The sequence below is a fragment of the Cryptomeria japonica genome, chromosome 3 (assembly GCF_030272615.1).
Source record: "Cryptomeria japonica chromosome 3, Sugi_1.0, whole genome shotgun sequence".
Taxonomy (NCBI): Eukaryota; Viridiplantae; Streptophyta; class Pinopsida; order Cupressales; family Cupressaceae; genus Cryptomeria; species Cryptomeria japonica.
The window spans coordinates 391,046,414-391,073,636 of record NC_081407.1 but is presented as its reverse complement, the minus strand read 5'-3'; the positions used below and the strand labels follow the sequence as shown (position 1 = coordinate 391,073,636).

General features: G+C 40.2%; 1 protein-coding gene across 1 annotated transcript in view; it reads left to right on the top strand.

Moving 5' to 3' along the window:
* Positions 1-24,423, top strand: part of LOC131047852 (probable prolyl 4-hydroxylase 4) — an 80,657-nt gene extending 56,234 nt beyond the window's left edge. The window contains exons 5-7 of the mRNA XM_057981639.2: positions 23,380-23,555; positions 23,643-23,712; positions 23,828-24,423. Coding sequence (XP_057837622.2) covers positions 23,380-23,555; positions 23,643-23,712; positions 23,828-24,123 — 542 coding nt within the window. The 3' untranslated portion in view covers positions 24,124-24,423. The remainder of the gene's footprint in view (positions 1-23,379; positions 23,556-23,642; positions 23,713-23,827) is intronic.
* The last annotated feature ends 2,800 nt before the right edge of the window (positions 24,424-27,223 follow it).

Here is a 27,223-nt window from a genome sequence, read left to right as displayed (position 1 = left end):
AGGAGTTGGGACTCCTTCATTTTTGCATCAAATTGTTTCATTAATTCTCCCTTATCAATGGTTTGAGCAGTAGTTTCTGGATCTATAGGAGTATTTTTCCTTGATTCTAATCTAGTTCGCTTAGTGTACTCCTTGGTTGTTTTGGATTGAGGATTATCCGTTGCTTTACCTTTCTTCTTTTCCTTTGTTGTGCTCGGACGAATCCTCCAATTCAACCACTGCATTGTTCTTTCAATTACTTTTTTGGAAACTATATCCACATCAACAATTTCTTGATCCGACCATCGGATAGGAGAGAGTGGTTTCTTATCAATTCCTGTTTCCTTGTACACAGGATCCAATATCTCTCCATCATCCCTGAGATCCTTAGGGGGATTAGTTTCTATATTAAAGTTCCTAATCTGAGGAACTATCAACTTGTGATATCTTCTTTCTCTAGCCTCAAAACTGTCCTACAAGTTTGCCCAAAAGTCCTCCAAAGCAGGCTGGTGACCTAGATATGAGATTGGCATCATTTGTTTCAATTTACCCATCGGGTCATACCTGTCTCTTGCATAGTCAAACTCCTTTAGGCTAAGGTCCTGTAAATCTTGCTCAGCTGCCTTAGTTGCTTGAATGTTTTGACATGTATAATATTCCAATGAAATCAGAAAAGTAACCCCAACTTTATGTTTGAGGGTTAGAAGTGTTTGCAATCCTATAATCTGCCTGGTGTATTCAAGAATAATTATCTTATTGCTGCAGAATTGGGGAAGGAGGAATGGGTTCCAAGTGAATCCACTTACTCTAATGTAAGTAGAGTGTTGGTTTTGAAGGAACCAACAACCCCTCTCACTTATCTTTTTCATTGCTTCCAGTGAGATTCTATAACCCACATCACCTGTCAACTTATTTATGACCACATGTATGAATGCGTCATTTATTCTCTTACAGTGGAGGTTTGCTTGCGTGATGGGTAGTTGGGTGTAATACTCCCACACCTTCTTCTGTCCTGGTTCTTCCCTCAATTTATCTTCAATTTTCAAGCCTGGATACCTTCCAACTCATGCTACTATCCATATAACATAAGAAGTCATAAAGAACTTCTTTGTTTGCAGTACTGTGGTTAACTGGTTGTGGATGTTGTCGTAAACAATTTGGGCCCAATCAAAATATATTCCCAATCAGGATTGTATGCATATAATGAAACATCCATAAATGAAAGTGTCGGCAATCTGGTTTACCAAAAGCGCGACTCAACATAATCACTATATCCTTGGGTGCTTCCTTGAAGTCTACCCTTAATATGTCTATTGCTTTGAGGCTTGTCTTCCTAGGTTTCTCTAGCCAAGACTCATTGATGTGGCACTTATAATTTGAGGCATTCTTCTTAAATATGGAGGCTTCTTCCTCTTCTGTAGATTGGAGGACTATCAAATTCAGGGATCCCGAATGTCATGCCAATCATTTTAGGAGAGAGGTCTACTATAACATTACCAGCTGCATCCACACATTTCTTGGTCTCTTGGTTATAGTGTTGAGCTATTGTGAGTATTAGTTCAAGAGATTGTAAGGCCTAAGGAAAGATGGTAGCCTCAACCAAACCTGATCTTCTAATCTGTCTGTAAGGTGCATCCAAATTAGGCTGAGCAACTTGCTTTTTGATATCTTCTATTTCAGTGTGACCTACTTCAGTATCGGTCACCCACTGTACCTCATTATCTAGCTTGGATACCAAGGTCTGTCCTTGGTATTGGTATTTCATGGTGGGTGTGTTTTTCTCCAACTTGATCTCTTCTCTGGGCTTCTTTCAACTGGATGTATATGGTTCCATATGCCTGCTTTAGCCTGCAACAAAATATGCATAATCAGCTTCATGTTATTAGCAAAGCATGAGAGACTATGACCAAATACAAACAAACAGTCGGTAAGACAAGAGAAGATTGATCACCAAGCATGGTATGACATGCAGATCAAAGATTAGTATACAAATCGCCTATGGCATATACGATGAAAGACAAGTGCCAACATAGATTAATAACATTGATTAGACAAGTGGAGAGTACTCATGAAAGGCGTTGAACCATACAAGGAATCTAATCATATGTGGGTAAGAGGACAACGATTAACAGAAATGTAAATATTGTCAGTGATATAATAATTGATAATGGTCTGCTTATAGAGCGTGGAAAGACATGAAAGTGTTTAGTTGTCAGCAAGCACCGACTGAGATATAAAGTGACAATCAGATCATTCATTGGGCAGCGATTAAGAAGTTTAAATTGATAACCATAATCATCTTCAAGAGGTGCGATTAGTATGAGGAAGGGACACGATGGTGAATGGACCCGACTTGTCATTCCAATTGCCACATATAAGAAGACATTTGAAATCACTTCAAATGCGGGAAAGGACCAACTGAAGAATATCTGCTAGTAACCATGAGATAATTAACAGGAGTTGTGGATGGATTAATAACGGATGATGAAGAAATACTAAGCATGAATGCGCCTCACTCCCTTAGGCGCTATGTTCACTCTCAGTGCTGTAAATAATGGTTAGACAGAAAAAACACGATTGTGTTAATGTTACCATGACTATAATCTTAGCATGACTCCCATTGTTAGGTGTTATCATATGCAAGCAGTGATTTAATTGAGATGAAATTTCATTACATCTAAGAGCTGCGACTAAAGGGCTAGGTTCTGACGATGTCATCGAACATTAAGAATCACAACCATTACATTTATCGGGAGAAGACACTGACATTGACAGGGGCGTCAATATGGTTAGAAAATTTAGTGTCGTTGAAGGGTGAATGCCAACACAAAAGAACTATGCATCTGCGGTCTCCGAGGAATCCCTTGCAGAATCGATCTTAGATGCATCTGTTCATGGCGCATAGCTCATGTAATTCCCATCAGGGTAAGTTAGCCAATCGCATGTGTTCTACCTTTGAATGCCAAATCAAATGAATCGAATGTCTATAGATTCCGACAAGCTTATATAGAAACAATCAAAGATGCATTCAGTCATGTCTTTTGAGCCAATGAATATTCATATAGGATATATCAAGTAATGACCTCTCTTATAATCCTATCTAAAATAACAATCTAGAATCAGTGAACACCTATGGCTCCAACGAATTTCACAAAGAAGCCAACTGGAAGACAATTCTCATGCTGTTGGGAACGAAGTAATTTCCAATAACTAATATATTAAGTAACAGTGTGCATCCTATCTGCGGATGCCAAATCAGGGGGATTGTGCATTTATGGATCCTGAAGACACCTACATCTTAGTGGATTACGATGGTCTGCAAATGCAATTTGGGCCAATTGATTCCCAACGATCTACCGGATAAAGATACGTAGATATGTCCAATTTGTGAATGTCAGACCAGTCGACTAAGTTGATAACAATTGTTCATGAGGAGATATGATAAGGAAAAGCCAGCATTGGACTTAGGCAGATCAGGTTCCCAATAATTTAAATTAGCAAACAGGATTAACCATGAGTGATTGAAGACTTCCAACATAAATTACAGGGCCACATTAGAAAATATTATTCAGATAAATTCTATCTTCCATACTGTTCTTAAAATTTTAAGTTAAAGATAATAGTAAAATGTCTTCAGTTTGGGTAAATTTTATATTACAGTTCTCACTTTGAGTCTGAATGGTTGTTCTAGTACTAAACGGTGGTAAATACCAAATGGGGAGATTACAGTTGCATTAACTATCCTTAACAGGATTGCTCTGATACCCATTGTAATGTCCCCAATTTGGGATTAACCAATTACTTGAATGATGCACAATGGTTGTATGACCTGATTCACTTATATCAGATCTCTGCTTGATCCAGGCTTGTTGAATTCCTTTCTCTTTTCTTCGATATCCTTCTTGCAGGTTGGAATTATCTTTATCTTCCAGATCAGACTATCATTCTTTATCCAAATCAGATCTCAGAATCTCAAATTTTCTTATTTCATATGTTGATCTGCTATTTCTGCTTTAATATAATCAGATCTGATTCCCTAGCCGTTCGATCTCCGCACATAGACTTCCTATTCGATTTCTTCTTTTCGTTCTAATTTTCTTCTTTCCCCATGTATGTTCCTACCCTTCCTTCCACAATGAAGTGCTTACCCTTTTTTATATCTTCATTTTTAGTGAGGGAAAGTCACATCCTTTCACTAAAACCATACCATTCTCGAGGGATACATCCCTCACAAACAGATTGCTGCTGTTGATAATTTAATCTTTTATTATTCTCTTTACTTTTTCTGATTTGTTGTCCAAATTTCCAAACTTGATACTCCCCCAAATGATTTATTCTTTCCTCTTCTATCCTTACATTTGAGGGAGACAACTCTTCATGGCATGCCTCTTGACCTTTCATTAAACTTAATTAACTTGTGATTATATTATATTATATTTATTATTATTATTATTTTGTTATATTTAAATTTTATTATTATTATTTATTATTAAATCATATTTCAGAAAGGGGACATTACAAGGGTGAGCATAATTTTTAGCACGGGGTAAAAATAGACTTTTAGATAAGTGGTTTTAGATGATTTTGTAGTTTTTCCTTTGTTCATAAATAACCATTTGTAACCTTGAAAAATCTTCTTTGACATTCGAATCCCCTTGATAGGTGTGCATTTTTATTTTACACATGCACCACTACACTATAAAGCATACTTTGAATTTGCACTTTTGATTTCCTTTGTATAGGTGTGCACTCCATCACTAGGTGTGTACCTAATAACATTGATTTTTGAAATTTGAAAATCATTTTGGTGATGTGCGTGCCATGCCCCTCATGCACACCTATACATTGGTTTGAATCTTGGCATTTAAAATTTGAGTTTTCCTTTATGAGGTTCACCCTTGCCCTTAGATGCACACTTGATAACTAGGTTTTGAACATTGAATTTTTTTCTTTATTGAGGCGCCCCTATTACCCTAGACACACACCTATACATTGAGCATTGAATTCTCAAATTGACCCTGCTTACTCTATGAGTTGTGACCTCCACATCAATCATATGCCTAACCATTGATGACAAAAATATACTCTTTACATAGGTGTGTGCTTGCCTCAAGGTGTGCACCTTAGTGGTGGACTTTTGAAAACCAATCCCTTTTCCCTTTATGAGCTGTGTCCTTAGTCTCAAGCACACACCTATGAATGAAAGTTATTGAATGCTTGAATTTCCTTCTTTGAGGTGTGTCTTTCTGCCTAAGCGTGCACCTATACATTGGAGTGTGATCATGGCTCATGCTTATTTCCTTGACATATGTGTCCACATTTTTCCCCTAGACTCCATCTAAAGTGCAAATTCGCTTTTGTAACTTAGGCACAATCTCTACATTTCCTCACATGTTTGCCAACCATCCATACCTTGTCTAGGTACAACTTAGATCCTTGACACATGCCCTTGAATTCAATCAAAATTTTGGAATTTTACAACCTTCAATGTGGTGCATGCCTATGTATTAAAACTTCATCCTTTTCTTGTGTTCCTCAAGTCAAGTGTGTGCCTAACTCATCTCATGCACCTATTGCTACAATCCATGTTTTGTATAAGCATGTCTTGATTGTCCCACATGCTTGATCCTGAAAGATAACTTTTAATTGAATTTTTTCCTTTGTATGGGTGTGCAACTGTGAACTATCACCCTAAATTAACAGTCTGATATAAAACTAACATGGTATCAGAACCAAGGTTGATTTGATTGTGATCAGACTGTGTAATAGCAGCACTCCTACTTCACCTTCTTAACACCATTTCCAGCATTCAAGATGGTGTACGGTCTGAAAGTTGAAGACAGACTTGAAGGAGCTTTAATTTCACTTCATGGAAATTCAGAATTCTTGTTACCCTCGAAGAAAATGATCTTCTTGAGTTCGTGCAAGGAAAAGAACAGTCTGAACCTGAAGATCAAGAAGAGAAACTTCAGTTCAAGAAGAATGCAGTCAAAGCCAAGAAGATTCTAATTGACTTCGTGAAAGATCATCTTGTTCCTATCATCTCCAAGATGTCTTCAACCAGAGATATGTTCAAGACATTGGAAGGGATGTATGAAATCAAAAACACAAGTAGAGCACTTTCATTGAGATAGCAACTTCATAAGTCAAGATGGCAAAGGGTGAATCAGTCATATCCTTTTTCATGAAGATTGCAGAATTAAGAGATCAGCTAAGCGCCATTGGAGATGAAGTTGTGGACAAGAATCTAGTCATGCTAATGTTGAATGGTCTTCCTCACTCTTGGGAGCCATTTATCCAAGGAATAAGTGGGAGATCCAAGTTTCCCAAGTTTGACCGCCTTCATGCTGATTGCATCCAAGAGGAATCAAGATTGGCTGCAAGAGGAATTTTGAGCTCCCATGGTAAAGACTCTTGTGTTCTTGCTACCCAATCCGTCAAGAAGAAAGGAGGAAATTGGAAGAAAGGCAACTTCAAGAGGAATAGAGATCAAAAGTCAAAATTTGCACCTAATTCAAAGAAGAAGAAGAAAGATCTCTCACACATTTAGTGCTTTGGATGTGACAATTTGGTCACTTCGCAAGAGATTGTTTGTCAAGGCTGAAGCAACAAGGGACGAACATTAATGAAGTTCCAAATCAGAAGGAAGCGGAAGACAACTCCAATGAATTCCTCTTCATTTCAGCCTTGTCAAGCAATGTTCCCACAGATAGTGATACCTGGCTGATTGATAGTGGAGCTTCTAGACACATCACCAGCTATTGGGAGCATCTTTTAGATTTGGTGGAGAGGGAGTCTAATGTCCAAGTGATCATTGGAGATGATGCACGCTATTCTGTGAGAGGGTTCGGCGCTACTTCTCTCAACCTTGATAATGGAATCTCCCTTCATCTCAGTGATGTCTTGTTTGTGCTGAGAATCAGTAGGAATTTTATCTCCATTTCAGCATTGGAGGATAAAGGTTACCAAGTAGCGTTTTCAGAAGGAAGAGTTCTTGCATGGCCAAAGAAATCCAGCATCAAATCTGCTCGTTTAATTCGGAATTGGTATGAAAGCTTGTACAAGCTTTCCACTCGCCCATTCCAAGCTCTCCTTCATGACTCCTCTAGTTCAAGCGGCTATGGCATAGAAGACTTGGACATCTACACTTTTGGGCTCTTCCAACATTAGAGAAGATGGTTAAAGGTATGCCTAAACTTAGTCATGTTCATGATGATACATGTAAAGGTTGTGCTATGGGTAAAAACACTAAGAGTCCATTTCATAGTAGTAAGAGTAGGTCAAAAAAAATATTAGGTCTTGTTCATTTTGATTTATGTGGACCTATGTCTATTGCATCCCCAAGTGGATTTTTGTATTATGTAACCTTCATAGATGACTACTCTAGGAAGACTTGGATTTATTTCTTAGGGTCTAAAGAGTCTAATGAAGTCCTAGGAAGATTCAAAGAGTTTAAGGCCTTAGTAGAAAACTTATCTAGAAAAAAAATTGAAGTGTTAAGGTTTGACAATGGAGGTGAATACACCTTGGGTAGCTTTCATGATTTTTGTATTGAGGCAGGGATCAAGAGGGAGTTATGTGTCCCTTACAACCCATAGCAAAATGGGGTTGCAGAAAGAAAGAACAAATCTATTGTTGAAGCTGCAAAAGTCATTATTCATGATCAAGATCTTCAGACTTTTCTATGGACAGAAGCTTCTAGAACAGATGTGTATGTTCAGAATAGATGTCCTCATCAGATTTTGCAGAATATGACTCCAAAAGAAGCCTTTTAAGGATTCAAGCCTGATATCAGTCACTTGAGGATCTTTGGATGTCCAGTATATGTACATGTGTTGAAAGATAAGAGGGCCAAGTTGGAACCTTCTGGCAAGAGAGGAATATTTGTGGGCTATAGTGAAACTTCTAAAGCCTACAGAATCTACATTCCAGGTCAGAGGTATATAGAGGTTAGCAGAGATGTCACATTTGAGGAAGATGTTGCATTCGGAAAATCCAAAGGTTCATGCATGGAGATAGGTGATGAAGTTCATCCTCAAGATATGGATACTGATCATGCTCTTGAGATTCAGAGGGAGTCTACCGAACCTGTAGCAAATGATGATCCAATTGAACCTTTGGATCCTATTGATGGGCCCAAAGATATTGTCGTAAATCAAAAGAGATCTCTTTGGGCAAGGAACACTATGCAGGAGGCAGAACAGTTTGTGGCTCCTAGAGGTACATTAAGAGAAAGTAGAAGACCTCAAAAATTCTCTAGCTATGTTGCATTAATGTGTAATCTTATTGAGACTGAACCTACCAATGTTGAGGAAGCCTCAAATCAGCAAGTGTGGAAAGATGCTATGGATGAAGAACATCCTTAAGAATGATGTTTGGGACATTGTGCCAAGACCTAAGGGAAAGTCAATTGTTTCTTCAAAGTGGCTATTCAAGATTAAGCATGCAACAGATGGAAGCATTGAGAAACACAAGGCTAGATTCATGGCTCGTGGTTTCTCTCAGAAAGAAGGGATAGATTATGAAGAAAAATTTGATCTAGTTGCTCGATATACTTCCATCAGGACTATCATTGCCATTGCAGCAACTAAGGGATGGAAGCTACATCAGATGGATGTGAAGACAACTTTTCTCAATGGTGTGATTGAGGAAGGGGTCTACATTGAGCAACCTGAGGGTTTCGTGATTCATGGGAAAGAGTCTCATGTATGCAAGTTGAAGAAAGCTTTATATGGCCTTAAACAGGCTCCTCGTGCACGGTATGAAAGAATTGACAGATATTTAATAGGTTTGGGCTTTTGCAAGAATGATGCTGATCCGAATATTTACTTCAAGGTATTTGAAAGATCACATATGGATCCTTTTGTTGTTGCTGCTGTAAATTCTTAATTAAACATACTATATTTTTGTAATTTTCCAGTGATCTTATAGAATAGACAGAAGTTGCAGAAAGGGATTGTTTCTTTTTGGGTTTTGATGTTATAAGTAAAGTATGTGATAAATAGCAACAACTGTGAAATAAAACAGTAAACAATGTTAATATGTAAGAACACTTAAGCAATCTGAAAATACTGCAAATCATACCAGGCAAATAACCTAGTTTTGTATTCAGCAAGAATCCATACATTTATTTGGAGTTGTTCTCAATCTGGATTGATGCCAGATGGAGGAATATTACTGGCAACGAACAAGGAAAACCAAATAAGCTGAATGCAACCCTTCAAGCCAACATACAAACAAGGCGTGGTTGCAAAGGAGGCGTGGAAGCTGCTGCAAATCACGTGCCAGTTGAAATAGACCAGCTGCCCTGTTGAAACCCCCAATATGCTCGCTGAATCTTCAGGCCAAGAAGATGTGTCTTCTACCTCTGACAATCTTTGTGCAATCCTGGATAAATCCACTGTCAACTCCTACTGAGGGCTACGTCCCAGCAAGCTCAAACCTGGGGTTTGCGTCCCAGACCAAAATCACTCTTCCAGAGCAATTCCCAAATTCGCAAGTTTAAAAAATGATCAAAGATGCTATCAATTAGGTTTTCATCTCCTTATAACTCCTTTCCCTTTGCAAGTCGAACCCTAAAGAATAATAAAGCTTGCGCTTTATAATTAAAGTGACACTTTCCCAATTATGGCATCAAACTATAGAAAAATATCACTTTATTGCGAATAAATAGCTTCAAGCATCCAAAAAGACTCGAGGAGGTGAGAATCATGTAGCAAAGTTCAAGACCTTTCCAACAAGCTATAACACATAGGCATATCAAACCAAATGAAGCCAAAAACCCCTTATTACTCCAAAATGGCTATATACATAGCTTTATTTTAATTTATTTAATTGCTAACTTAGGAAATATTGAAATATATTAAAATATTTCCATAGATCCAATAATAGCCCAAAATAACCAACCAAACATGAATCTGACTTCGTCGCCTGTCTATGACTGATGCCGGACAAGATGGGCCAACTAGCAGTCCCATCCCTAAAATCTAGGGATACTCCTAGAAACTAGGAAGCACACCCAATCTTCCTAAAACTGAAACCATGGTATGGTCCCGTGGAACCTCAAATATGGAAACTGCCACAACCTCCTAAAAAGTAGGGAATCGCCCTAAAAAGTAGGAACCTCTCTCCAAACACCTGTAACTGCTCAAAAGGATCCTGCTCTACTCCTTGGTCCCTCAGGTGGTCATTCAGTCAACTGCCAGTTCTCCCTAAAAAATAGGAACTGTCGTTTGAAGGTCCAAAATGGCTCACAGAGCCCCTGCAAAACTCCATGACCCTCAAAATGAGTCCCCTAACCATGTCATTGACCTACCGGAACTCGAATGGTAGGTCAACCCCTGCTCATCTCATGTCACCTAGAAAAGGGGACATTACAATCTTCCATTCCCAAAGATTGCTTGCCCTCAAGCAATCTGCACCTGCACGTTGAAAACCAATTCACTGGATCCCATATCAATCTAATAAATGTTGCTTCACCCAACCACTGCGCTACTCTGATATAAACATTTTTACACCCAAACTGAAACAACTCATCATGGATCCACTGAAGAAATACACCACATGTCAATACGAGGATCGCAAATCTTTGCATTGTCATATCCATTTATCATGTCAATACGCATTATACTGCTGCTATGAATCTGAACATCATCTAACCAGCTAAGAACTTCACCCCAATTGAAGCCACAAGTACTACCAACCATCAATGTTGATATGAATCCATCAATGAGCCAATTTCCAACAAGTAAAGTGTGTTGAATACTTTTCCAAGACCTCCAAACAGTTGTTGTAACTTTACCTATATTTCCACAAATTAATGTGCCTTCATTAAAGGTTGCTAAGTAAATGTTTTGTTGAGCCATGTAACAAATGAAGTCCTTTACATGCTGATCTTCATAGCCGACTGTCAAATCTAAGAAAACTGAGTCACCAATCAATAAGTACAACGCTGCCTTATCATATGAAAGAGGTGACAAAATGAAAGGTGCATTGGGAACACCTTCTATGCCAATAAAGGATAACTCATTAGTGGCTGGTCCACTATGAGCCTCATTATCAATTCCATCACCACCATGAAAAAAATAACCAATATCAGCTGAAAAATCAGAATTAGATAGCTCGTGTTCCTCCTTACCAATATGGTGATGAGTATCATGAATGTGCTAAAGTTGAAGCTTGGCCTAATGAGCTATCAACTTGGCTTGCTTGGCTCTTGCCAACCATCCTTCATTCATCCTCTGAGATTGCTCTATATTAGCTGTCCCAAAATGCACAAAATCTGATTTATGATGGATTGTATTATTCACATTATCATAACCCATGATTGCACCATGTGTACCTTCAAGTCTAGAATGCAAATCATTATTCTCTTCTTGACCAAAAGCTGCCATATCTTGAGGAACAGAAGTTATATCACTTTTATTATGAACCTCGTGGGGTGGCTCGAATGACATGCTAGAGGCTGCTGATTTGCCAAGTTCAACATACACCTCCCTATCAAGATAGACTCACACACATCCGTCAAACTCTCCTCGGAACCATCACCATTAGGCACATTTTCTGTTTTGTTCCCATCTTCTAAGGTCTGATTTGAAAAATCAGACTCATTATGACAAATATCTTCAATATCAAAAGCCTCAGTAACACCCAAACAATGAGTGTTTGCCTGAGATGACCCCTCAACCATCATCCTCATGCACCAAAGCATCGAAATCTTGATTATGCTCAGTAGTAAGACTGCTGTTATAAAAGTCAGGGCTGCTATGGCTTGTTTTCCCCTTGCATCCCTCTTGTTTAGCACTCATATATTGCGTGCCAACTATAGGAATCCCTCCTAAAACTTCCTCCTCATGTGTCATGACCTTTGAATCATCATCGTGTTCATATGAAGGACTGCTGTTATAAAAATCAGAATGGTTGCCATACCTTTGTGACATGTTTTCAACATTCATAGGTACCACTTCATCCCTTGTAGCATGTTCATCAAATTCCTCATAGAGATTTTTACAAACCTCATTTATGGATGAGTCAATTGGTTCTTCTCTTTTTATTTGTAGCTGATATGAATTCATAGCATCTTCAGCTTCATCTGGAATACTCATAAATTGGGTGAAGGTAAGCATATCCTGTAGCTTTTTTGGAAGGGAGCAATACCCATGATAGTTGCTTATGACTGTATCATTGAATGTTTTAACAGGGGGCCTCCTTGTACTTTTAGATGTAGTTGTACCTCTAGTGTGTCTTGAACTCTTTGAAGGTGTTTGATCAAATTCCCTCCTTGCTTGTTTATTTTTACATAACCCTGTCATGATGATTCTTTTTATGTCCAACTGAAAACCAAATCCAATTACACCAAGTGAATGCAATTACCACCCCACAGGCTCGCAGGATTAGGCTCTGATACCATTGAAAGATCCCAAATGGATCCTTTTGCTGTTGCTGCTGTAAATTCTTAATTAAACATACTATATTTTTGTAATTTTCCGTTGATCTTATAGAATAGACATAAGTTGTAGAAAGGGATTGTTTCTTTTTGGGTTTTGATGTTATAAGTAAAGTATGTGATAAATAGCAACAACTGTGAAATAAAACAATAAACAATGTTTATATGTAAGAACACTTAAGCAATTTGAAAATACTGCAAATCATACCAGGCAAATAACCTAGTTTTGTATTCAGCAAGAATCAATACATTTATTTGGAGCTGTTCTCAATCTGAATTGATGCCAAATGGAGGAATATTACTGGCAACGAACAAGGAAAACCAAATAAGCTGAATGCAACCTTTCAAGCCAACATACAAACAAGGTGTGGTTGCAAAGGAGGCGTGGAAGCTGCTGCAAATCACGTGCCAGCTGAAATAGACCAGCCGCCCTGTTGAAACCCCCAATATGCACGCTGAATCTTTAGGCCAAGAAGATGTGTCTTCTACCTCTGACAATCTCTGTGCAATCCTGGATAAATCCACTGTCAACTCCTGCTGAAGGCTACGTCCCAGCAAGCTCAAACCTGGGGTTTGCGTCCTAGATCAAAATCACTCTTCAAGAGCAATTCCCAAATTCACAAGTTTCAAAAATGATCAAAGATGTTATCAATTAGGTTTTCATCTCCTTATAATTCCTTTCCCTTTGCAAGTCGAACCCTAAAGAATAATAAAGCTTGCGCTTTATAATTAAAGTGACACTTTCCCAATTATGGCGTCAAACTATATAAAAATATCACTTTATTGTGAATAAATAGCTTCAAGCATCCAAAAAGACTCCAGGAGGTGAGAATCATGTAGCAAAGTTGAAGACCTTTCCAACGAGCTATAACACATAGGCATATCAAACCAGATGAAGCCAAAAACCCCTTATTACTCCGAAATGGCTATATACATAGCCTTATTTTAATTTATTTAATCACTAACTTAGGAAATATTGAAATATATTAAAATATTTCCATAGATCCAATAATAGCCCAAAATAACCAACCAAACATGAATCTGACTTCGTCACTTGTCTGTGACTGATGCCGGACAAGATGGGCCAATTGGCAGTCCCATCCCTAAAATCTAGGGATACTCCTAGAAACTAGGAAGCACACCCAATCTTCCTGAAACTGAAACCATGGTATGGTCCCGTAGAACCTCAAATATGGAAACTGTCACAACCTCCTAAAAAGTAGGGAATCGCCCTAAAAAGTAACCTCTCTCCAAACACCTGTAACTGCTCAAAAGGATCCTGCTCTACTCCTTGGTCCCCCAGGTGGTCATTCAGTTAACTGCCAGTTCTCCCTAAAAAATAGGAATTGTCGTCTGAAGGTCCAAAATGGCTCACAGAGCCCCTGCAAAGTTCTATGACCCTCAAAATGAGTCCCCTAACCATGTCATTGACCTACGGGAACTCGAATGGTAGGTCAACCCCTGCTCATCTCATGTCACCTAGAAAAGGGGACATTACAGTATTCAATGGTGACGTGTTGATCTTGGTACTATATGTTGATGACCTATTTGTTACAGGGGAAGATCATCTCATCCATAGGTGCAAGGAGTTGACTTCAAAATTTGAGATGAAAGGCTTAGGACTTGTGCATTTCTTTCCAGGTTTGGAAGTATGGCAGAGGCCTAATGAGATTATCTTGAGTCAAGGAAAGTACACCATTGACATCTTGAAGAGATTTCGAATGTTAGATTGCAAGTCTATGCCTACTCCGATGGAAACTAACTTGAAAAAATTGAGGGAAGTTGCAGCTAGTTTAGAACTTGTGGATCCGACTATGTACAAGCAGTTGATTGGATCCTTGATGTATCTAGTTAATACTAGACCGGATATTTGCTATGCAGTGAGTGCACTTAGTCAGCTTATGTGTGAACCAAGGCAGATACATCTAGTTGCAGCGAAGCATATCTTGAGATATTTGCGTGGCACAATTGGATATGGCTTGAAATACTCTTCTAGTGTGAACCTGAATTTAGAAGGCTATTCTGATTCTGATTGGGCAAGGAGTGTTACTGATCGAAAGAGCACCTTTGGTTGTTGCTTCAGTTTGCGATCTGCTATGATTTCCTGGTGTAGCAGGAAGCAGTCTTCAGTGGCACTAAGCACCGCAAAGGTCGAGTACATTGTAGCATGTGTGGCAACTCGTGAAGTTGTGTGGCTTCGAAAGCTCCTTGCAGGATTGTTTGGACAATTGTTGGAGCCTACTATTATTGATTGTGATAACCAAAGCTGTGTGAAGCTTTCGGTTAATCTAGTATTCCATGACAGATCAAAACACGTTGAGATTCAGTACCACTACATCAGAGATATGGTACAGAGGAATGTTGTTCAGTTGAGATACATACTGAGGAGCAGACGACTGACATTCTCACCAAGCCCCTTGCCAAAGTGAAGTTTGCGCATTTTTGAGACAAGCTTGGAGTTGTGGAGAATGAAGCCCTTGCTGAGAGGGAGTCTCAGCATCAGTGATTTCTTCAGATGTATTATAATGCATTCTTCTCTGCGAGAGAAGTTTGAGGTGCAAGCCCTTGTTAATGTATTCTTCTCTACAAGAGAAGTTTGAGGTGAAAGCCCTTGTTCCACCCTCTGCGAATAGGTATGATGGATCCACCCTTTGGGAGTAGCCATGGTGGATGTCATGGGAGAAATTCCATGACCTAGCATTTGTGCTTGTTCACCCTCTAGGAGTAGCTATGGTGAACATCATGTTGAGATGACGACATCACATTTCCATGATGGGCACTTGTCTTTATTTGTTTTCCATCCATGAAAGTAGCCATGATGGACCCACCCTCTGGGAGTAGCCATGGTGGTTGTCACTATGTGACTCAGATCTTGAGAAGGTCTCCTCCCTAGCTAAAAGGGAGTGTTGATGTTTGTAGCTAGGTCGGATCCCTTCTACGGCCAACCTAGCACTTGTAGGTGACCAATTGGCCTATCGGCCTTAGTCACATTTTATGTGCAAATAAATATAACTTGTAATGTAATTTGTGGATGGGGCTGACCCTATATTGGGTGCCAAACTTAAAAGAATTATATTATTATTGTAAGCCGACCTATTGTGAATAGGTGCCTGGCTGACCTATTGTGAATAGGTGTCTTCCTCCTATATAAAGGAGATGCATTTGTCATTCACAAGACACAATTCAGTGAGTTCTTTCAATCAAGCATTCAGCGAGTTACATTATTCATCCAGTCTGCAAATACACCCTTCTAGGGCAGCGAATTATATCAATGTTTTCCCCGTAGGGTGTTAGGTTAAGACATTGCATAAATGACAGAAGTACATAGAATGTATGGAACTCACAAGTGTTATATTGATTCATAGTAAGCTAGTACATACAATGATAGCAATATGTTCGACTACAATAGCATGTCCAAAGATTGGAAACAGATACAATATAAAGGAGTTTGGTCAGTTACCCGGTGCCAACTGCCGACAACCAACGGGTTAATTGCCGATGCTAACACAATTTACCTTAATGCTTAATTACCCGACAACATCATCCCCCCAAAAAGAAATGTCGTCTCCGGCCGACAAACAACCAAAATGGGAATGATGTACAAGCAAAACTGAAACCCAAAACAACAAATTACTAGGGAGGGCAAGAGGGCGTCCCTGAAGAAGAAGGGGCTGCTGATGTCGAAGCCAACTGCGCCCACAACCGCATCACTTGATTAGTTCAATAAGGTCCCACTCAGCCACCAACTGGTGCTCCTGTGATCGCTTCACCCTGAATACAGCCTCCATGAGCTCCTTTTGCTTCCCCTCCAACTCTGTCGCAAGGCTGGTAACGCGGGTCTCTGTTGAGGTCCTCATCTCTGACTCAACCGCTAGTGCTACTCTCACAGAGCTCAATTCTCTCTTCACCGTGTCCAGAACCTCCTCTGCACAGCCGGCTTGGGCCTGCTGCTGGGCCAACTCCGTCTCCAACGACGGAATGTGAGCGGCCAGCTCCGCAGCTCTATCTACCTGGATCTGAGCCTCCCGGAGTCAATAATAGCCATCCCGCACAACCTGCTCAATCTGTCTCACCAAAGTCTGCACTCAACTCCCTCCGGCCACCTCCTAACACTGCCACTCTACTCTCATCTCAGGTAGGTCTATGGTCGGCCATCCTCGTGCCTCAAAGCACCTTTGGAATGCCTCTCCTACCCCCGTAGTAGCAAACTCACGTAGGCTCTCCAAGGTTGGCTAAACAATGGATTCCTCAATTGTGGAGGCTACCAACCGCTGAACTGCCCCCTCTATCTCAGCAAAAAATTGTGCTATGGCAATAGGCTGGGTCCTCCCTACACCTTCGTCCTGAAAAGGCCATTAATGAGTTGAAACGTCTTACTCCTTAGTACGAGCTTCCTTCACTCCCCTGGTGGCATCTCTCTAGGGAATTGTGATGTCGACAGATATTCCCCGATGCTTGTGTACCAGGCAGGAAGAACGGGAATGCGGAATAAGTGGGCGTCCGGGAAGTCTTCATTTACTCCTTCCGCCAGTTCCCCTGACTTGATTCTAGATAGCTGGTCGGCTATCACATGGCTTTTCCTAGGTTGTACAATAATGTTGAATGTAAACTCCTGCAGCAGCAGCAGCCATCGGTTGATTCGCCCCTGAATGATTGGCTTATTCACCAAATACATTAACGCTTGGTGGTCCACATAGAATGTGAACGGCGTGGCCAGTAACTAATGTCTAAACTTTTGGACGGAGTACACCATCCCTAGGGCTTCCCTCTCTGTTGTACTATAGTTTTTTTCCCGCCTTTGATAGGAGTCTGCTCGCAAAGTATACCGGGTGATCTAGCCCGTGATCGCCGACCTGCGCCAGTGTGGCCCCTATGGCAAAATTTGATGCGTCGATGTGTACATGGAACTCTTTGTCCCAATTCAGATATGTTAGGATTGGCGCACCTACCAACCTTGACTTCAATTCTTAGAAGACTTCTTCCTGAGCTATCCCCCATGCGTACCGTTCACCTCTCCTCGTCAGCTTGTCTAGAGGGCAGGATACTTGAGCAAAATTTTTGATAAACCGCCTGTAATACCCTATGTCCTAGGAAGGATTTGACTCTCGTGACATCTGTCGGTGCCTGCATTTCCACTATCACCCGAATCTTGTCTGGGTCAGTCTTGAGTCGAGCCTTACTATGTGTCCTAACAGCTTCCCTTGAGGCACCATGAATCTGCATTTTTTGGGATTGAGTGCTAGGTGGGCTCACCTGCATCTCTCCATGCATTCGCCAAGTGCAGCCAAATGTGCATCCTGGTTACTGTAGATGGACCAGTCGTCAAGGAATGCCCTGTAGTTCCCTATTGACATCTTGTCAAATATGTGAAGGATTATCCGTTGAAATGTCATTGGCGTGTTGCATAACCCAAATGGCATTCAGTTATACGCGTACACGCCATCTTCCACTACGAAGGTCATTTTTAATTTGTCCTCTTCGACAATGGATATCTGGTTATACCTAGAAAATCCATCCATAAATGAATAAATTTCATGACCGGCCACTTCCTCCAAGATGCTATCCGTAAATGGTATTGGAAACGGGTCCTTTATGGTGACTGCGTTAAAGCATCTGAAATCTACGCAGATTGGGATCTAGTTTGCCTCCTTTTTAAGGGATATCACTATGGGCGACACCCACTCGCTGGTTTACACTTTAAAAATAATCCCAGCTTCGAGCATACGTTCGGTTTCATCATTCACTCTTGCAACATAGTTTTTATTCATTTTGTACGGCCTCTTCCGTACAGGTACAACCCCAGGTACGAGTGAAATTGGTGTACGCACAGTTCTGGCGGCACCCCTTTGAGGTCCTTGTACGTCTAGGAAAATACATCCTTGTATTCCATGAATATTTTAAACGCGGCGGCTTTCAGGACTGGATTCCAATCGCCGCCAACTAGGATGTTCCTTGACTCTGCTTCCGTGCTGAGGTTTGTAGGTTTTACGGACTCTTTGTACCGGATTGGTTTCGTCATGTCAAACCTATGTGCTGGTACCTCATTGACAGGAGCATCCCCTTCCGTGTATTCCCCATACGCTAGCAGAAATTCATTTTCATCCGGCTCCTCATCAACCTGCAACATGTTGCACCCATACAACAACTCATAGTCTTCCATTTGCCAGTGGAAGAGCCCATTAAGGGAATCGGTCTCATCTTCCGAACATCCTTGGATTCCCAGGACGCCTTCCTCATCCGGTTCCCTTCTGTACTTTCCTTCGTCAACTCTACCCTCGCCGTTCGTTTCCGATTCTGACGCGAGTTCTTCACTCACGAGCTGTGTTTTTAGGTCGATAATAAATTTTCGCCCGACTTTCTCCATGGACAGCATGTTATGCTTCCAGTTGTGATTCGCTCTAGCCGCCACCAACCACCCTCTGCCAAGAATGGCATCATATCCTTTCTTCGCGAGCGGAATCACCACGAAGTCGAGGACAAATGGTTGTGTCCCAATGGTCACTTGTTGCGCCATGAGCGTTCCAAGCGGTTTGATACCATGTTGATCCACTCCCAGTAAGTTGAAGGTTGACGGCCATAGTGTCGGCTTGCCAAGCTTCTTCTAGGTTTCTTCCGGAAGCACATTCACTCCTTACCCGCCGTCAACAATGGTGTCAGTCAAAATGGTGCCAAGTATTCCCATTTCTACCTCCACCGAGTGCCGACCACTGTATAGTGTCAGGACCAATGGGTCTGTTGGTGTTCCGCCAGGAACATCCATATTCCGGGTCACCTGACTCTGTGGAGTTACTTGCACCGTACGTAGGAGTGTCGTACGTAATTGCGACATTGTTTCCAGGGGGTCCTTCATCTTCACAGGTACTTCAATCTGCAGCATTTGATTCAGGATATTTTCCTCAGCCTCAAAGCGGGAAGTACTTGTTGCTTCCTGAGTGTTCCCTTGTGCCAACATTTCCTTCGCCACTTTAGCCTTCGCCTCCAGCGCCCGCTGCTTCTTCGTGCAAGGGTCCAGGTATGTGGCCTTCTTTGCCTGTGACCATGTGATTGCCAATACCCGTTCCTCTGTCCTGTCAATGCTGAGCAAGTTCACTCCAGACTTTGGGCAAGTTCCATCATCGTGGTCTCCAGGCCCACACCATTTGCATAGTTTTTGTGGATTTTCTTCTGAGGTGCATTCCCTGGCAAAGTGGCCCCATTGATTGCAGGCTCGGCACTGGATCATTGGCCGTCCCTTCGCATCATATTGGATCCGGCTCCTATTATTATTGTTATTATTGGTCTTCCCCACTTGCCGGTTGTTCCGGTATCCGCTAGATGATGTATTATTGTTGGCGGTTTGCAAAGTTCCGACGGCCGGCTGCTCTTGCGTGAAGAGAACTTGTTGGCTCCTGGTTTTCATATTGTAGGGACATTCCTTGGTCAAATGTCCAGCAATTTGACAAATGTCGTAGAAAGCCTTCTTGGGGCAGAACCCCTTGGTGTGTCCGTCACTCCTACACTTCGTACACCACACATCGTTTTCTTCAGTCTTACTTGTACTCCCCTTCGTGGCTTTGAATTCCTTCAGCATTCGTTCCATATCCTTTTGGAGCGCGTGCACCTTTTTACTCGATTCGTCACCACTGCTGCTTTCCCCGTCAGAGTCTTCATCATCGTCGGATGAGGATTTATTACTTTTCTTCTTTGATGTTTTGTGTTCGCTCTCGAGGTCCATTGCCCTATTATAGGTGTCGTCATATGACGTCAGGGGTACAATTTTCATCTTCTTTCGTAGGGAGGATTTAAACCCTTCAACGAACCATCGTTTCTTCAACCCATCTGCGGGTTGGCTTTCCATTTTACCCAGCAATTCTTTCAGCCTCCGGTTGTATGCCCGTACTGTCTCCTTGGGACCTTGTTTGGTACTGTATATCTCGGCTACGATTTCATTGTCATCACGGAGCAACCAAAACTCCTCCTTGAATTCCTTCTGTAGATTGGCCCATGTGGCCACTTTTTGCTTGTCAACATCGGAGTACCAATCTATGGCAACTCCGCGTAACGTGGCTGGGAACTACTGTACCCACTCATCCTGGTTCGTCACTTCGTTGGCGGACCAAATAGTTTCACATGTGCGGCAATGCCATATGGGGTCCTCCTTGCCGTCCCCTGTGAACTTTGGCAATTTCTGTTTACTTGCCATCCCACCGCTGGGTCTCGCTCCTCTGATGCCTTGTGTGCTTGTACCCGGTGATCCTCCGCCTCCGCCTCCTGCACCTGACCCTCCACTCGTGGGTCCTCCGGAGAAGGTTGCTGACTCCGAACCGAACAAATTGCCTCCCGTATGGTACCCTTGTGTTCCCTCGGCACCTTCAGTCGTCTCCCTCCAGTTGGTTGTCTCCCTCTGGTTGTCCTCCAAAATGGACAAGTTCTTTAGTATGTCTCTGGTAGCATCGATTAGGTTTAGATTTCGCCTTGTTTGTTCCACCAACTCTTCGCGACTTCTTATCCTATGGTGGTATTCTGGCGAACTATAGAGTTCTCCTTCAACACCCTCCGTGACTTCTTCTAGGTTCCCTTCGGGCAACCCTACAACAGTGTAGAGAGTGTAATTCTCTCCATCTCTGCCTCCGCAACCTCCGTGACACCTCCTGGGTTCCCTTCGAGCAACCCCTCGGCCAGTCGTCCGTCGGCAAGCTGCCTTAGCCTACGCCTTCGTTCTATCTGTTGTCTGAGATTCAACGCTCTTTATGCCACTTCCCATTCGTCACTTTGTATCTTTTTATTTTTGTCTTTATTTAGTATATTGGGCATAAATCACTTCCGTACACAACAAGCACACACCATGTGCACAAAACAAAAAATACTTTTATTACTTCATCCCTCATACATAATGTATGTCACTGACATACTCATTACAATGGGGGTGTTCTTATTTATTCTCTCTGACCGTCGAAGTTCATGTATTGCGCTCATCTTCTTGACGCTCCATAAATTCTTGTAGAATTTGCTGTTGTCGGTTCTCTCGATAGATGTCTTCCCTTCGGTTCTGGAGAGCCAAAAATCCTTGTGCCAAAAGGTTAGGCAGTTCACTCATCAATCGATTCACAGTGGGGCTTACTCCGAGCGAACTCCACACAACATCTTCTGGGACATCTTCAACGGTGGCTTCCCTCCGTAAGTGTGTTTCGATTGCCGCCTGTAGGATGCAAGAGAAATCCTTCATGAGTGTCTTTTCCCCCTCGAACAATTCTTCGGGTTCTCTGTCAGGGTCACTCGTTCCTTCTGGTAATGGTTGTCCCATTATCCATGTGCCATGTAGTACGTCCTTTTCCCCGTTGCTCCCAGGTTTTTACTTAGGCAATGGCACCAAATGTTTTCCCCGTAGGGTGTCAAGTTAAGACATTGCATAAATGACAGAAGTACATTGAATATACGGAACTCACAAGTGTTCTATTGATTCATAGTAAGCCAGTACATACAATGATAGCAATATGTTCGACTACAATAGCATGTCCAAAGACTGGAAACAGATACAACATAAAGGAGTCTGGTCAGTTACCCGGTGCCAACAACCGACGGGTTAACTGCCAATGCTAACACAATTTACCTTAATGCTTAATTACCCGACAACAATCAAAGGTCTGCGAATTCATCTCCAAGGACAGCGAACCATTCTGGAGCAGCGAATCTCCTACTAAGGAAGTGGATTCAGTCTTTCACTTATCGTGGCAGTGTGCTCATTCATTGGTCTGCTCATACTTACCTTGTCTAGCAATACATCCCTGTTCAGCAAATCAAGTATGTTGCAGATAAGTTGATTATACTACTGTATGCCCTAGTTCAGTGTACATACTGCTTATCTTAGTGCTCCAAGTGTTGAAGCAGATTTGTAAAGACTCATACTGATTATTGCATAATAAAAGCTAAGATTAATTGCTGGGTTTTTCACCTCCAAGAGGGAGGTTTTCCCAGGGTATTCTTTGTGTTGATTTTCTGTCATTGCTATCTGTCTAATCTAAAATTAACAGTCTGATATAAAACTAACAGAGTGATCGAGAATGGATTAAATTCAATTCTTAATATACATCTGAAATAGTGCAGAGAAAAGAATGGTTATGGTTTGATGAGGATTGTAGGTCACGTAGGATCAGACTTAGGTCAACTATAGTTCTACTTCTTATGTTATCCTTTTCTAGTTAGATTCATTCTATGTAAAATGCCAAATGGTAAAATCATCATTTTTAAGAGGTTAGCTGAAGTTGGCTAGTTTAGTCTATTTCATCTAGGTTCTCACATTCAAAAACCATTAGTTTTTGGAATATTTTCCAACTCTTGTAAATTTGGCATATAACATGCTTATATGTACATGTAATTTCTCTATGAAAATCAAATTTATATTTGCAGAGATATTTTCTGTTACAAATTTGTGTTACACTATTTGTTCAGCATAACTGCATATGATGGTTACACTATTTGTTCAGCAATCTTTCAATATTAAGGTTAGAATATAGCTTCTCAGATACTTCATGAAGTTACTCTGAAAAACAAATTGATTCCTCAAACAGATACAAAAGAGTACCATTAACCATGACAAAGATCAGAGAGATTAGGCCATACCGCTTCTGCTGTTTACTAGGCATCACAAACAATGTGGTAAGACATTTAACACAGAATAAACAGACCAAATGGATGGACAACTGGACTGAAGTGCTACAATCGATTTTTTGGGTTATTGCATGGCCCTAGAGAGAGAGAGAGAGAGAGAGAGAGAGAAGCTTTATGTTAGTGTTACCCATCCAATTGAGGTGCCTTTTAGGGTTTTCAAAATCTCTTTTTCTCATGGTGATCTCAATGTCATTTTATGGTCAGTTTGTACAAGTTATGTTAGGAATCTATTTGAAGTTAACATATCATGTAACCTCAATTTGTTCTCTCCAGCCTAAAAAATAACTGTCAACTTTTTTATATAACAGAAAATGGAGAGGACATGCAAGTATTAAGGTACGAGCATGGTCAGAAGTATGATCCTCATTTTGATTTCTTTCAAGACAAAGTCAATACTGTTCGTGGTGGACATCGTACAGCAACTGTCCTAATGTATTTATCAGATGTAGGGGAAGGTGGTGAAACTGTGTTCCCTTCAGCAGAGGTTGGTTCTTTAGTCCTGTCATGTGGCATGTAACAAACTTGATTTACTGTGAGAAACTGTTTTGAGGTATGGATGTTTCTGTGACAGGTTGACTCTCGTCGTAGAATTAATACCAAAGATGACACTTTGTCTGACTGTGCCAAAAAAGGAGTTGCAGGTAATTTGGAACTCATTCCTGAATTTATCCAGCATTTGTTTTCCATTTTATAAAATAAGCGAACTTTAATATTTCAAGTTCACTCTCTGATTTCCTGGTGGTTCTTGGTTTGTAGTGAAACCAAAGAAAGGGGATGCACTTCTTTTCTTTAGTCTCACTCCTGGTGCCATGACCGATTCTCTCAGCCTTCATGCTGGATGTCCTGTAATAGAGGGAGAAAAATGGTCAGCAACAAAATGGATACGTGTAAAGTCATTTGACAAGACAACACAAACTTCAGAGAACTGTCGTGATGAAAATGACCGTTGTGGTGAGTGGGCAGCTTATGGGGAGTGTGTTAATAATCCTGAATACATGGTAGGTACAACTGAATTACCAGGTGTTTGCAGAAAGAGCTGTAAAGTATGTTAGTTTTGTTGGACAAAGATTTGCTGTTGATGGAAGATTTAGTAGATGCCTTTACTGAATAATCTTTGTACCATGGGCATGAAGACACAAAGGTTAACTTTGTTCTAACTTTTACATCTACTTTATAGATGTATTTGTGTATCCAATGCCTGAGCGAATCATAAGAAAATGAGTTGGCAAGTTTTAGCATTATTTATCTTTTTAGATCAATAAATGTTAGAGAACTGAAGTTTAGAAAAAAATATATTTCTTGTTACTGTAACCTTTATTAGTAATCACATGAAAAGGCAGTATTTTGACTCACATTTGTACCTGCATTATGGTAGTTGGAATTGTAGACTCTAGATTATATCTGTATGTCTGCCACCTTTATGTAACATTAAGTACAAAGTTGAAAAATTATTCAATTTTTGGCCTGATGCCCTAATTCTGATTAATAATATAAAATGTCCAGAAAATTGCATATACTGGCGAGAACTTGAAAATTTACGTAATTATATTATGATAAAAACTGAACAACAAAATAGCATCAGGGTCTAGGCAGCAAGCAACCAAGCACAAAAACTAACAATTATCACACCACTAACCGGTATCCGTTATTTTGTGCAACTACTACAAGTCCAATTATAATTGGGATCACTTCTATAAATTTCCATCAAAGAAATCTGCTACCTTTTTTGAACAAATGATATGTTTTCTATTATAAATTGGATTTGTAAATACTAAGCTCTAATATAAATTCCTTGGAGACTGGCCATCTTGTCATCACTTCAGGAATTAGAGTAATATCTTCCGTCTGCGAAAAATTGTGGCTGTAAAGTCTGCTATTTTTCAGTCATAACTAATTATGATGTGCTAAATGTACAAAATATCTATCTACTTAATATTGCAGTGGTGCAATTCAAAAGCTGCCAGTATTCAGTTAATCTTCAGGACTGTGCACACATGCAAAGATCAACTGACTGTAAGGATTCAAACATTATGATGAGGCCAATGCAGAATTTTCTTTTCATCCAATTAGAAGTATTACTTATCCCTATCTCCTATGCAGATTACCATTCTCATCCTGCCAAACTCTAGGACTGCACACATGCGAAGATCTACCAACTGTAAAGATTCAAATGTTATGGGGCCAATGTAGAATTTTATTTGCATCTGATTAGAATTATTCTTTGTACTTATTTCCTGTGCAGAGCATCACTCTCATCTTGACTTGGAATTCTCTGTTTTTCATTGGAATAAACTCCTTTTTGTCTTTGGGATTTATATTACATGTTAATCGAGGGAATCAAACCCAGTTCACTTCCAAAAGCGTGTAAACTCTTTACTCTTAGCCCACTCTCACATAGATATCATTTTGTAGCGATTCTCGGTTGAAGACTGTGGCAATGAATATTCTTAATCATTTCAAATCTCCATAACGAATTTTTTGTACGTACTAAACAAGATAAGCACGTTGTAATAACTACTTAGGTTTGGGGGCATGTTAAGAAGGGCAGTTCTGATGTAAAAGTACTCAAAGATTTGTGAAATTGGAAAGAAAAAATCTAGTAGTAATATTGGAGAAATTTCTAAAAATTAAAATTGCACAAAGTGCCATTTAACACAATTATTCCTGAAAATTCTTAAGAAGCGCCACATTGCTTCAGTTGCTCCAAATCCTCTTTTTAAATAAACACCCGCTCGGAGTCTGAGTATCCTTTTTATTTTCAACTGATCACATGGGACTGCCTATGCCAAAACATTGCAGCCTTGTCCCTGTCAATTGGACCCCTGCCTTGTACAAAATAAATATCATATGTCAATGCCCTACTTAGGTCGTGCTAGTCATCTAAGGATAATCCCTCAGTGGCTTCACCCAATGAATATCAGCATGCACATACAGTCTACATTCCTCAATAAGGGCATTTAAAAATCTCCTATTATGGGGTGTTATCATATAGCTTTGGGTGGGCAGGAACATCAAACACATTATCATTGACAATTTAACATTAAACAATGAACAAAGAGAAATTGTTGCACCCTGCCACCTATGACTTGCAACTCTTTGGCAGTCCAATATCAAGCAAACTCACGCCAATAACTATATCTCAAGTAACATAGTTACCTTACTGCATCTGCTCAAGAAAAACTCAAGAATTCTAACTTTTCGGCTTTTCTTTTGAATCCTCTATTCTCAGGAGTATTCATTTAATTTCTTTAGAGGACACTTTCTAAGCTCCTTTTCTGAATCATCTAAATCAGAAGAACATTTTGTACTTTTCTTCTAATAAATTTCTTTTATCTTTTATACTTTTTCTTTTCTTTTTTGTTCCTATTAAATTTAGCTAGGAGACCTGCAATGTTAAATAGAGAAGTCTTAGGTCCTCTGTCCTTCACGACAATTCTCTCCTATGCAAGTATGTGTCGTATGCGATGCCTTAACAAAAATATTTTTTAAATATCATAAACATGTAATCGCTTTACAAAATCAGAGTATATCGTTTGTAATACCTTGTTTTAGGTGTTTGTATACTAGCGTAAAATATTACGTTCAGCCATTGTTGCTCCATATCTTGATTGGCTTGTAACCACCAAGTTTTTTATGTCCAGCTAGATGAGTGGTTTACACTTAACCCTTTTGAGTTGCTTAGTTGTAGGAGTTTCACTAGATCAACACAACTCTCAGAGTTCATAGTTTGAAGCTTTATTTAAAAATTAAAAGAGAAGAAACAAGGACGATGAGTAATTATATATCCTGACTTCGATAATTTTGCTTATTAAATAAGCAAAATAAAGATGGCGCCATCTATGGGGGATTATTTGCACTCACCCCATAATGTTAGAACAAGTCAACAGTGGGGTTCTTTGCACTCACCCCATAGTGTTATGACAAGTGAATACTTGTTATAATACTATGGGGCGGGTGCAAATAATCCCCCCATAGCCAATACCAAGAGGGTGCAGTTAATTTAGTAGGTGACATCAAGTTATAAATTTGTAAGAAAGATGTTCACAAAACAATATTTACAAATTTAGAGGGGTTGTATAGATTGTTAATTGTGTTTTTTGATTTGAAATCTCAATTTCAATAGAATATGAATAATTTTATTTTATTTTATAA